The 12,665-nt window shown below is 53.4% G+C and overlaps 1 protein-coding gene across 2 annotated transcripts in view; it reads left to right on the forward strand.

The window, feature by feature from the left end:
• Nucleotides 1-12,665, forward strand: part of ARHGAP39 (Rho GTPase activating protein 39) — a 102,367-nt gene that overhangs the window by 83,158 nt on the left and 6,544 nt on the right. Inside the window, exons 5-7 of one of the 2 annotated variants that reach the window (XM_045777314.2) lie at nucleotides 475-1,828; nucleotides 3,313-3,874; nucleotides 11,882-11,974. In XM_045777314.2, coding sequence (XP_045633270.1) covers nucleotides 475-1,828; nucleotides 3,313-3,874; nucleotides 11,882-11,974 — 2,009 coding nt within the window. The remainder of the gene's footprint in view (nucleotides 1-474; nucleotides 1,829-3,312; nucleotides 3,875-11,881; nucleotides 11,975-12,665) is intronic. The other variant, XM_045777315.2, reaches the window with a different exon arrangement.

A 12,665-nucleotide genomic window follows, 5' to 3' on the forward strand; every position in this document is an offset into this window, starting at 1 on the left:
GGTAACCTGTGCCTGTCCCCCACCCCCCAGGACCTCCCCCAGGTAACCTGTGCCTGTCTCCATCCCCCAGGACCTCCCCCAGGTAACCTGTGCCTGTCCCCCACCCCCCAGGACCTCCCCCAGGTAACCTGTGCCTGTCTCCATCCCCCAGGACCTCCCCCAGGTAACCTGTGCCTGTCCCCCACCCCCCAGGACCTCCCCCAGGTAACCTGTGCCTGTCCCCCACCCCCCAGGACCTCCCGCAGGTAACCTGCGCCTGTCCCCCACACCCCAGGACCTCTCCCAGGTAACCTGCGCCTGTCGCCATCCCCCAGGACCTCCCCCAGGTAACCTGTGCCTGTCTCCCACCCCCCCAGGACCTCCCCCAGGTAACCTGTGCCTGTCCCCATCCCCCAGGACCTCCCCCAGGTAACCTGTGCCTGTCCCCATCCCCCAGGACCTCCCCCAGGTAACCTGTGCCTGTCCCCCACCCAGGACCTCGTCGCTTCGGTGGAATTCGGGCACCAAGGAACGCATGCTCATCAAAGTTGCAGACCGGGAGCCCAGCTTCCTCTCCTCCCAGGGCAATGGCTATGCCCTCGATAGCCAGCCTGGCAGCCGCTCCCGCAGACCCTCAGGTGGGCAGCACTCACCCAGCCTACAGACGTTCGCCCCCGACTCTGATGGCCCTGTCTTCTTCCCTGAGCGGCGGCCTTCGCCTTTCCTGAAGAGGGCTGAGCTAGGGAGCTGCTCCCCACTGCTGGCCCAGCCACGCAAGCCCACCAGCGACTCACAGCCCTCCTCCCCACGCTACGCCTATGAGCCCCCCCTCTACGAGGAGCCCCCTGTGGAGTATCAGGCCCCCATATATGACGAGCCCCCCATGGACGTCCAGTACGAGGCTGGTGGGGGCTACCAGGCCGGCTCACCCCAGCGGTCTCCAGGCCGCAAGCCACCACCCTTCCCACAGTCTCCCAAGCAGGGCTCTTCCTCACCCTACCAGCAGCTGGTGCTGACCAGGCAGAAGTGCCCCGAGCGCTTCCTGAGCCTGGAGTACAGCCCTGCGGGCAAGGAGTACGTGCGGCAGCTGGTGTACGTGGAGCAGGCCGGCTCCAGTCCCAAGCTGCGTGCGGGCCCGAGGCACAAGTATGCGCCCAATCCTGGAGGTGGCTCACTCCCGCTGCAGCCCAGCCCCTGCGTGCTGCGGGATCAGCGCCTGGGGGTCTCCTCCGGGGACTACAGCAGCATGGAGGGGCCAGAGTTACGGCACACCCAGCCACCCGTGCAGCTGCCCCAGGCCCAAGATGACACTATGTCCTGGTCCAGCCAGCAGGACACCATGTCCTCAACAGGCTACTCCCCAGGCACACGCAAGAGGAAGAGCAGGAACCCTTCCCTGTGCCATGCCCCCAGCACCTCGTCCACTGAAGGCCCCGGGGACCGTGACCTCCTCGGTGAGCCGCCCCTGGCCGAGGAGCGGCCTCTGTGTGGGCCCAGCCTGGCCCCAGTGAAGCGTGCAGAGGGCAAGACGGGCGAGGCCGAGCCTTTCCTGGCGCAGGCACGGCTGGCCTGGGAGGCGCAGCAGGCCCACTTTCACATGAAGCAGAGGGGCAGCTGGGACTCGCAGCAGGACGGCTCGGGCTATGAGAGCGACGGAGCTGTGCCGCTGCCCATGCCTGGGCCTGTGGTGCGGGCCTTCAGTGAAGACGAGGCACTGGCCCAGCAGGAGAGCAAGCATTGGCAGAGGGGCGCCTTGGAGAGGCTTGCTTTCCCCCAAATCCTGCTCGAGAAAAGCGTCTCCGTGCAGACCAACCTGGCCTCGCCAGAGCCCTACCTTCACCCCTCACAGGTAGGGAGGCGCTGCCAGGGTCCCTGGGCAGAGGTGGGGCAGGTGGTGGTCCCCAGGCATGGCACAGCACTCAGCTCCTGGTGAGGCCTGGACAGCTGCTGGCAGGTCACCTGGTTGGTCAGAGGCCACACACTGACTCTATCCAGGCCATGGATGCAGGGAAGTCGGGGGACAGGTGGGCAGTCACCCAACCACTGAGCCCCTGAGCCTCTGTTCTCCCATCTGTGAACGGGCTCTCATGTGAGGAGCTATGCAGGTGGAGTGGCAGGTGCTCTGACAGGTGCTGCTCTTCTGCAGCAAGGAGAGGAGCAGACACCTGGTCCTGGGGCCAGGACCTCATGCTGCAGTTGGAGCCAAAGCAGAAGCCTTGTCCTCTCTGGTCAGCGCCAGGCACGGGCATCAGTCAGGCTCTCTGAACCCATGTGCATCTTCTGTCTGGATCACGTCCTGGAGCTTTGTGTGGGCCAGTGTCCTAGTTCTCACCTCCTGACCCCCTGACCTTTCACACCAGTCTGCTGCATGAAGCCAAGGCTGAGGGTCTGCCCTGGCATCTGCTAAGAGTTGGCAATGGCCAGAGGGCCTCCCCGTGTTGGGCTCCCACAGCTCCACCAGGGAAGACCTGCCCAAGGGCCCGGTAGCCTTGGGAGGCCAGTGTCCCTGAGCAGGGTGTTTTAGTGCCCCTCTAGGGTGGAGAGCTCAGAGCAGTGTTTCTGTCCAAGCCAAGCTGTTACCCCAGTGACGCCTTGTACGGTTGTGCTGAGGACATTAGGGAGGTGGGGAGGGGCTTGGGACAAACCTTCCCTTCCCAGCATTGTGGGAAGCATCCTAGCCCCCTTGCAGGCTGGCCCTGCCACTGCCCAGCCTCACTGTGCCCGCAGTTCCATGTGGGGATCTTTGTTGGAAGGGTAAGGCTCTGTGACGGGGAGGGGCAGGCACTGTATTGGACCAGGAGAGACATCTTCGTTTCTCTGTGGAACTTTGCATCTCGGGGAACTTTGCTGCCCTTTTCATCTGTTTCTCACCCTCAGAGCTCAGAGAACTAGCAGAAGCCAGACAGGGCTAGCAGGAGGCAGTGCCCTTCCGCCATGCATGGGGTCCCGGCACCCTACATGGAGAGGGCAGCATCCCCTAGCATCTTCCCACCTGGGGCTAGTCAGCCCAGAAAGCCAAGGAAACATACGTGTGGCTTCCTCCCTCCCCCAGACCTGCACTGGATGTCCCCCCACCACCACTACCGACCCTCAGTTGCAGGAATACAGAGGGCGCTTCCTTTAGCCCTCAGGGTAAAGGTTGGAAGAAGGGCCTCTGTGGGTTCCCCTCCCCAGCCTTGGGCGAGGACCTAGCATGTGTTTATGAGGTGGGTAGAGCGCGATAAGGCACAAAGCTCCCCCAGCAGCCTCACAGCCAGCAGGGGAGGCCACACCTCTCTCCTGGCTGGGTCAGGTGGAGCCCACACCCCCTCATGGCCCCTCTGTCCTTCCCAGTCTGAGGACCTCGGCTCCTGTGCCCAGTTTGAGAGTAGCCGGCAGGCCCGCAGCGTCATGCCCAGCGCTAGCTGTGTGTTTCCCACCTTCACACTGCGCAAGCCGTCCTCAGAGACCGACATCGAGAACTGGGCCTCCAAGCACTTCAACACGCACACACAGGGGCTCTTCCGGCGGAAGGTGTCCATCGCCAACATGCTGGCCTGGAGCAGTGAGTCCATCAAGAAGCCCATGATTGTGACCAGTGACCGCCATGTGAAGAAGGAGGCTTGTGAGATCTTCAAACTGATCCAGATGTACATGGGTGACCGGCGTGCCAAGGCTGACCCACTACACGTGGCCCTGGAAATAGCCACCAAGGGCTGGAGCGTGCAGGGCCTACGGGACGAGCTCTATATCCAGCTGTGCCGGCAGACCACTGAGAACTTCCGCCTCGAGAGCCTGGCCCGCGGCTGGGAGCTCATGGCCATCTGCTTGGCCTTCTTCCCACCCACACCCAAGTTCCACTCCTACCTGGAGGGCTACATCTACCGGCACATGGACCCCGTCAACGACACCAAAGGTAAGGCCCGGTGCGCGAGACCCCTTGGCACCCTGGGCTTTGCCACCAGCTCAGGGAAGGGCTGTGGCAAGAGCTTCCCAGTCTGCACTGGCAGCAGGTGTGTGGAGGAAGGCACAGTACCACCAAGCAGACACACATGTCCTCTGAGGGCCATGTCCTAGATTTCCACTGGGATGTGGGGTCCTCAGGGAGCCCTTCCTTGCCACTGAGGCTCTGAGAAGAATGACAGGCAGTCTTGGAACAGAGTCCCCAGCCACAGGCCAACAGGTCAGAGAGGAGGGGGATAGATGAGGACTGGCCTCCATGTCTCAGCCAGCTGGCATCCACTCTGCTGAGGCCTCCATACCTGTCAGTCTGCCTGGTGAAGGTACTTACTGTGCCTGTGTACTTACTGTGTTTGCTGTCAGACATACTGTGGCCTGGAGAGGTTGTCATCCCAGCCAGGCTCAGGCCATCTTTTGTGGGTGGGGAAGAGACGGGAGGGGGGGGGGGTCCTGGAGCAGGGTTCCTGAGAGCAGGGAGGAGCGTGGTGACCCAGGCATGCATCAGCCAGCACCAGGTCTGGCAAGAGCACTGCAAGCTGCTGACCTGGCCCTGAGCCACCCCAAGAAGTCAGAGGTTGGAGCAGCATGGGTAGCCACCTGCTGATGGCTGCCTGGGGCCAAGTGTGGGGCCAGACTCTGCCGAGGGCTCCTGAAAGCCAGGCATCAGGCTCGTCTGGTCCCAAACCTGGCCTGTTTTGGGGAGGACTCAGGGCCATGGTCCGGCTAAGCAGACAGTGCCTGTGCAACTGGCACAAGTCCTGTGCCACGCAGGGAGAGCGTGGGGACAGGGCCATAGGCAACACCTGCATCTGCCGCAGGCTGTCCACCACCCAGACAGTCATGGGTGTCCACAGGGCTTGGCCATGGAACCAGCATTCGGACACACAGGTGTGCAAATATATACGCTCACACGCTCTCCAGGCTCCTCTCTGGGAATGACTGTCTACCTTGATCTGGCCAGGGCATTGCCCCAGCCCAGGTGTGTGGGGCCAGGGTGTGTGCACACAGTGATGGGGGCTGCAGCTGCCAGGGTAGCGGGGGAGCCTCTGGAAAGTGTTTCAAGCACAGGCATCATCCAGCACATCAGCCGTTCGGTGACAGATCTCAGAAGCCGTGAGATTTCCACTGAGGCATGTGGTTTTGGGGGTTGGTTGGTTTGTTTTTAAGATTTATTTATTTTGAGAGAGAGAGAGAGAGAGAAGGTGCCTGGTTGGGGGAGGGGCAGAGGGCCAGAATCCTCAAGCAGACTCCCCGCAGAGCACGGAGCCCAACGTGGGACTCGATCTCACAACCCATGAGATCATGACCTGAGCCAAAACCAAGAGTCATATGCTCAACCAGCTGAGCCAACCAGGCGCCCCTAACTGAGGCATGTGGTTTTTGAGGCAGGGTCACTGAACACAGCAGATGGGTCTCCCCAGGTGTTTCCCCAGCATGGAAAACATGCAGCCTGGTGGGCAACCTGGGTCTGCCTCGTTTGCCTCACTCTTCTCAGGCCTTTCCAGGACAAGGTGGGCCCCCGTTAGCTTCATGGTTCGCTTCAGCCTGTTTCTCAGAGGCCTTAAAGTGTGTGTCCACTGCTTAGCACATAGCCCTTGGGACCTCAGGGAGCACTTGCTAAGGAAAAAGGTGAGTGAGCAATGAATGGACAGAGGCCAGAGGCTCCTGGGGCCATTCCTGCCAGCCAGGTGGGGCTCCTATGGGGAGCGGGGAGCTTGAGCTCCAGGCCCCGTGCTGGGCCCAGCAGGACACTCCTCATGGCACAGAGGTTTGTGGGCCTTTGTCCTAGGGTCTGCACCATGGGGATGGGGCTGGAGTATACGAGGGAATTGGTGGTCAGCCTGGACATATGTGGCTTTGAACATCTGCCCACCCTGAGGGAGGCCCGGGTGGTCTCAGCACCACATGTTCTTAGGCTGCAGAGGGAGATTGGGTCTGTGTGGTCCCACCAACAGGAGCCTGCTTCTAGGCTGTGGGATCTGATCTCACATATATGATACAGGGCTGCCTTCCAGCCAGAAGCCAACCCCAGGATCATTCCTGGGTAGGCATCTGCTATAGGCCCTCCTCAGTGTTGAGCCAGAGGAGAGGCCTTGTGCACGTCAGGAACAGGCGTGCTGGCTGGTGGTCAGGAAGGCAGGTCCCATCAGCCCACAAGGATGTAGCCTGTGCTTGGAGAAAGGAAACTGCAGCCTGTGTCAGGGTCACTGGCAAGGGCAGAGCTGAGCCTAGCTCCCGAGCGGCGCTGTAGCCTGAACCATGCTGCCTGACTGAGCCTCAGAGATCTTTGATTTCATTTGCCAGCACATGTGTGATATCTGCTGTGTAGTCACCATTGCAAGGGACCAAGGCGCCAATGCAGTGAACCCCAGCTCACATGTCTGCAGACCCCCAGCTTCGCCTTGTCTCATACATGGCCGCACCTTTGTGCCAGCCACCAGCAGGGTGCTGTCACAGCTCGTGTCCTTAGGACCTCCCTCGCAGGCTTTCAGCAGACGTCAGACTGCAGCTGTCCCGCGTGCTCCATGCAGCAGCACTGTGGAGGGGTGCAGACCCTAAGGAGTTTCCTTCACCGTTCATGTGTTCAGTAAGACTTGGGGTTTCCACATAAAGGTGTCGGATGGAACACATGCATTTACTTGGACGCTACCTTGAAGTCCTGCTAAATGAACAGGGGAGGGATTTTTTAAAGGAGAGGGAAAAAATAAATAAAACGAAGGGAATGTGAAACGGTGCAGCCGCTGTGGAAAACAGTTTGGCAGTTCCTCAAAAAAATTAAAAATAGAATTACCATAAGATCCATCAATTGTACTTCTGTGTATATACTGGAAAGAATTGAAAGCAGAGACCTGAACAGATAGATACTTGTACATTCAGATTCATGGCGGTTTATTCACAACAGCCAAGAGGTGGAAGCAACCCCAGTGTTCATCAGTGGATGAATAGATAAATAAGATGTGGTCCATCCATACAATGGAATATTATTCAGCCTAAAAAGATGCAGGGAATTCTGACACAGGTACAACATGGATGAAACTGGAGAACATTATACCCAATTCAAAAAATACTGTATGAGTCCACTCTTAAGAGGTCCCTAGAATATTCGTATTCATAGAAACAGAAAGAATGGTGGGTGCCAGGGGCTAGGGGAGGGACAGGTGGAGAGTTGTTTAATGGCTATGGTGTTTCCATCAGCCTGATGAAAAAGTTCTGGAGATGGAGAGTGGTGATAGTTGCACAACAGTAAACGCACTGAATGCCATTGAACTGTACAATGAAAAATGGTTGTAATGGTAAATTTTATCTTACGTATATTTTACCACAATAAAAATAAGGAAAGCCCACAAGGACAAAGAGAATGAACACTATGTTTTGGAAGCTGAAAACTGCAAGGACAAGTGGCAGGAAGCTGACTTGGCAGACCAAGACAGGTGGATCCCAAGCAGACAGTGACAAAGCTAAGAAGCTGAACCAGGTGGCAAACCCTTAAAAGCTCCATAGTGGGTGGAGCCAGCTGCCTGTAGCAGTGGTTCTGGAAGTGTGTGATCTTGAAGCTGAAAACAAAAGAACTAGTCAAAAGTCTGTTTAAAGAAACAAAGCAGCTACCATACAGTTGGTGAGAGCATAGATTCTGGATCCAGAGCATTTGGACTCAAATCCCAGCCACATTTTCAAAATAGGCAATAAAACAAGTCTCAATAAATGCTAAAAAGGCACATCATAGAAAGTGTGTTTTCTAGTCACAACAGAATCAAATCAGTTATCAGTAACAGTAAGATATCTAGAAAATCCACAAATACCTGGAAACTGAAGAGCATACTACTGAATAGCCCATGGGTCAAATAAAAACCTACAGGGACGGGGGCGCCTGGGTGGCTCAGTCGTTAGGCGTCTGCCTTCGGCTCAGGGCGTGATCCCGGGGTCCTGGGATCGAGCCCCACATCAGGCTGCTCCGCTGGGAGCCTGCTTCTTCCTCTCCCACTCCCCCTGCTGTGCTCCCTCTGTCGCTGGCTGTCTCTCTCTGTCAAATAAATAAATAAAATCTTAAAAAAAAAAAAACCTACAGGGAAATTAGGAAGTATTTTGAATTGAAAGAAAACATATTAATAGTGGGTTGCAGCCACCGCAGTTATCTAAATACCTGTACTCTAAAATAAGAGCTCAAATCAGTGGCCTTAGTTTCTATTTTAAGAAACTTAAAAAATTATACTAAAAGCAAGCAGAAGAAAGAAAATACTGAAGATCAGAGTAGAAATCAGTGAAAGTGAAAACAGAAAAACGGCAGAAAATCAATGAAACAAAAAGCTAATTCTTTGAAAAGATTGATAAAATTGATAAATCTCTAGCCAGACTGATCAGGACAAAAAGAAAACGTAAATTATCAATATCAAGAATGGGAGGTGATGTCACTACAGATTCAAATGTCAAAGAATAATAAGATGAACGACTTGATGCAGTAAATTTGACAGTTTAGAGGAGATGGACAGAGTCTTTGAAAGACACAAACTACCAAAGATTGCTCGATAAGAAATAGACAACAAAACAAACAAACAAACGTGTAGCTATTAAGGGAATTAAATTGGTATTTAAAACCTTCCCACAAAGAAAATTAAAGGCCCAAATGGCTTCACTGGTACATTTTACCAAACAGTTCATTGTTTGTAGAGCAGCTCTTCACACACTCACTGAGAAAATTGAAGTGCATGGAATATCTCCCAATTCATTCCATACCAGAATTATAAAAGGACATTACAAAAAAAGAAAAGCGCGACAGTATCCCTTCTGAACATAGAACAGAAATTTTTAATGGTATTTTAGCAAATTGAGTCCGACAATATATAAAAAAGATAATGCACCTTGAATAAATGAAGTTTATCTGAATGAAAGGTTAGTTTAACATTAAAAAAATCAACCACTGTAATCTGCCATAGCAACAGAGTGAAAAAGAAAGACCACGTGGTCATCCCAGTAAGCGTAGGGAAAGTATTTGGCAAAAATCCAACATTTCCATTCCTGATAAAAATTCTAAACAAACTAGGAACAGAAGGGAACCTCCTCAACTGACAAAAGGCAAATATCTTTTTAAAACCCTACAGTACCCAAAAGAACGGAAAGTGAGAACTCAGGTAGATACTTACACACCCATGTCCATAGCAGCATTATTCACAGTAGCCAACAAGTGGAAACAACCTATGTGTCCAGCAGGTGCATGAATAAGCAAAATGTGGTCTGTCAGTACAGTGGAATATTTTGCAGCCATAAAATGGAGTAAAGTTCTGATACGTGTAATAACATGGGAGAACCTTGAAAAGTTATTCTAAGTGAAAGAAGCCAGATACAAAGGGGCAAATACTGTACAACTTCTATGAAATATCTAAAATAAGCAAATTCATAGAGACAGAAAGTAGATTAAAGGTTACCAGAAGCTGGGAGAGGGGGAATGAGGAGTTTTTGTTTAATGGGTACAGGGTTTCTGTTTGTGATGATGTAAGAATTTTAGAAATAAATGTGCTGGTGGCTGCATGACATTGTGAATGTACTAGAGGCCACTAAATTATACACTTAAAAATGGTTAAATGGCTACATTTTTATGTTTATATTTTACCACAGTTAAAACAAAAAACACCTCTAGCCAGCATCATACTTAACGGGGAAAGACTGAATGCTTTCCCCCAAGATCGAAAACAGGGCGAGGACCTCCAGCCCCACTGCATCAACTCCGTGTCATGCTGGAGGGCCAGTCAGTGCAAAGGCATGGAAGAGAAATAAAAGGCATCCAGACTGGAAAGGAAGTGTGCAATTGTCTTTATTCACAGGCCACACAATCTTCTGTGGGATGTATAAAAATACTGTGAGTTTAGAAAGTTTGCAGGATGCAAGACGAATATATAAAAGTTAATCGTGTTTCTACATAATAGCAACAAGCTACTAGAAATGGAAATTTTAAAAATATCATCTGGGGGTGCCTGCTGGCTCAGCAGGTGGAGAATGAGACTCTTGATCTTGGGATCGTGGGTTTGAGCCCCACATTGGGTGTTAAGATTACTTTGAAATAAAATCTTAAAGAAAAAATTCCAAAGTAACATTTAAAAATATACTACTGAGAGATAAATCTGACAAAAGCTATCTAAGACTTCTATGCTAAAAACTCCCAAACATTACTAAAAGTCAGGAAAGCCTAAGTTAATGGAGAGAAGTACCATGTTTATGACTCAGAAGACTCAATAGTGTCAAGATGTTACTTCCACCCAAATTGATGTATTTTCAATCCTAACCAAAATCTTAAGTTTTTTTTAATTTAGAAATTAATAGACTGATTCTAAAATCCATAGAAAATGCAGAAGACCTAATAGCCAAAATAACCTTTGAAAAAGAAGACTGACCCTACCCTACTTCAAGTCTTGTCATAAAGCTACAGTAGCCAGGAGAATAAGGTGTTGGCGTAAAGGTAGACAGTAGATCTGTGGGACACAACAGAGTCCAAAATTAGGTCCAGACATACGTAGTCCATTCTTTTACACAGAGATGCGAAGGCACTTCAGTGAAGAAGGACAGTGCCTTCCTCAGATGGTGCTGGGACAGCGGATGTCCAAATGCAGAGATGGGCTTCAAACCATACTTTGTGCCGTATGCAAAAACTAGCTCAAAATAGATCATAAACCAGAATATAAAACCTAGAACTTTAAAACTAGAACAAAATACAGAAATTTTTTCTTGAGTTAAGCAAAGGTTTTTATGTGTGACTGTAAAAGCACTATCTATGAGGGAAGAACACTGAGACATTGGACTTGAACGAAATTAAATCTGCTCAAGAGACACCATTAAGAGAAGGAGAAGACCCAACAGTCACAGACAAGCAAGAAGAGGCTTGGAGTGTCCTGTGGTGGCAAATCAGGGGTGGAGGCATTGGTGTGGGGCTATTTGGGGGAAGTGTATACACAGGGTACTACACAAACGTGTCTGTCCTGGCTCTGTCAGCACCCCAGTAGCAGTGAGCACACCTCACCCCCAGATCTTGGGTTTCTGCTATTCTTTTCCATTCAGGGAACCAGGGCTCCTTGGAGAAACAGCTGAATCTAGGGCTGGGGGGGTGGGGGTGGCAGAGCGTGTCACAGGACACAGGAGCCAACAGAAAGGGCCCTCAGTGGCCGAAGCTGGAGCCATTTGAGCAGAAAATGAAGTTGTGTTGGAATATAACCCACAGTGTAAAATGACGCATCCACAAGTCCGTACTGATAAAACGCTCCAGTAGATAAGCCAGCGATCTCCCGTGCAGAAGAGTAACAGATAGTTTGCATGGATGGGCCGTGGTCAGAGAAGAGCTCCCAGCCTTCGCATGGCCTGTGTGTAGAGACTCACTCCCAGAGAGCACAGGATGCAGGGGGATGAAGGGCTCCCTGACAACAGTGCTAAGTTATTTTGTGCAGAGTGGGAGTCACACCCAGATCAGTCTGAGACGCCTGCCGTGTCGCTCCATGCCTCCAGCTCGGCTCAGAAGCCTGGGACCCCTGAGTGCGGCCGGCCATTCAGGAGCCAGATGGCTGGCCTGGGGGCTCCTGAAGCCCCAGAGGATCAGAAGCATCTCCTCCCTGTTGCCCTTCCCTGCATCTTCCTGCCCACCTCCCGCATGAGGAGAGCCAGCTTTCTGGTCGACAGTGCTCAGAAGGGCCCCAGTACCTACCCCAGCCACGTGGTCCAGACCTGCTCCCACACACAGCCACACATCTGTGTGGGTACACACACCGCAGCACTCCTGGGCTGGGCTCTCCTCAGTCCCAGGTGCACATTGACCACAGCCCTGCTTCCCTTTGAGGAATCCAGCAGGGGTGAAGTACCTTCCCAGCTGACTGGGGTCAGCCCCAAGCAGGTCCAGGGGCCTCCTGGCCAGCCACATCGGGACCCGCGTGGGCATGCATTCCTGGCGTTGTGTTCTGTGGTCCTCATGGCTCTGTTTGCTCCCCAGTGACGCAGCATATGAAAGCGCTCCTGGAAAGGAACACTAAGAAGAAATCCAAGTTGAGAAAGAAACCCAAGCCTTATGTTGAGGAACCGGATGGTAGGGCCTCTCCCCACAGCCCCTGTGCACTGTGTCTGCACAGCTCTGCTCTCCGGCCTAGGCCGCCTGGCCTCCTTTCTCTAACCGCTTCTGGGCTGGAAGGGGTATTGGTGGGGTGGCACTAACCATCAGGCCTGTGGGCTTCTGTGCCGTCCGGAGGCCCAGGTCACTGAAGGGGCTTCCGTGGGAGGCCACACCTGCCCTGTGCCTTTCTCCGTGGTGCTCAGAACAATTTCCAACTTGCACGCTGGGCTCTCAGTGGGGAAGGGTGTGAGGACAAACTGGGCAAGGCCTGCTGGAAACACACCCTAGGTGAGTGTTTGCTGAGGAGGTGCCCTGTGGGCAAGTGCGTCCCCAGACCTGACCTCCAGCCTGGCCCACCCTGGGGCAGGGCGTGGAGCCTGGCATTCCTTCCTTGGTGGGACCCCAGGGATTTCCCAGCTTCCCCCACCAGCCCTGCCCTTCCCCTGGGCCCTGGCCACACCTCCATCCCAACCACTGTTTCAGCTCCAGGAACCCCTGTTAACCCAGGGCTGTGCCCTCCCTGCTGAGGGAGCTGGTGGTCTCACTGCTCCTGTGTCAGCGTCCCCTCCTAGCACCAGGGCTCTGGGACCAGCCCTGACCCCACCTCCGGCACTTCCTCCAGCCTTGGTACATACACCTCGTTCTCCAAACGTGCCCCACTTCTCGT

Source organism: Ursus americanus, chromosome 9, assembly GCF_024610735.1.
Source record: "Ursus americanus isolate L20-20 chromosome 9, mUrsAme1.1.p, whole genome shotgun sequence".
Taxonomy (NCBI): domain Eukaryota; kingdom Metazoa; phylum Chordata; class Mammalia; order Carnivora; family Ursidae; genus Ursus; species Ursus americanus.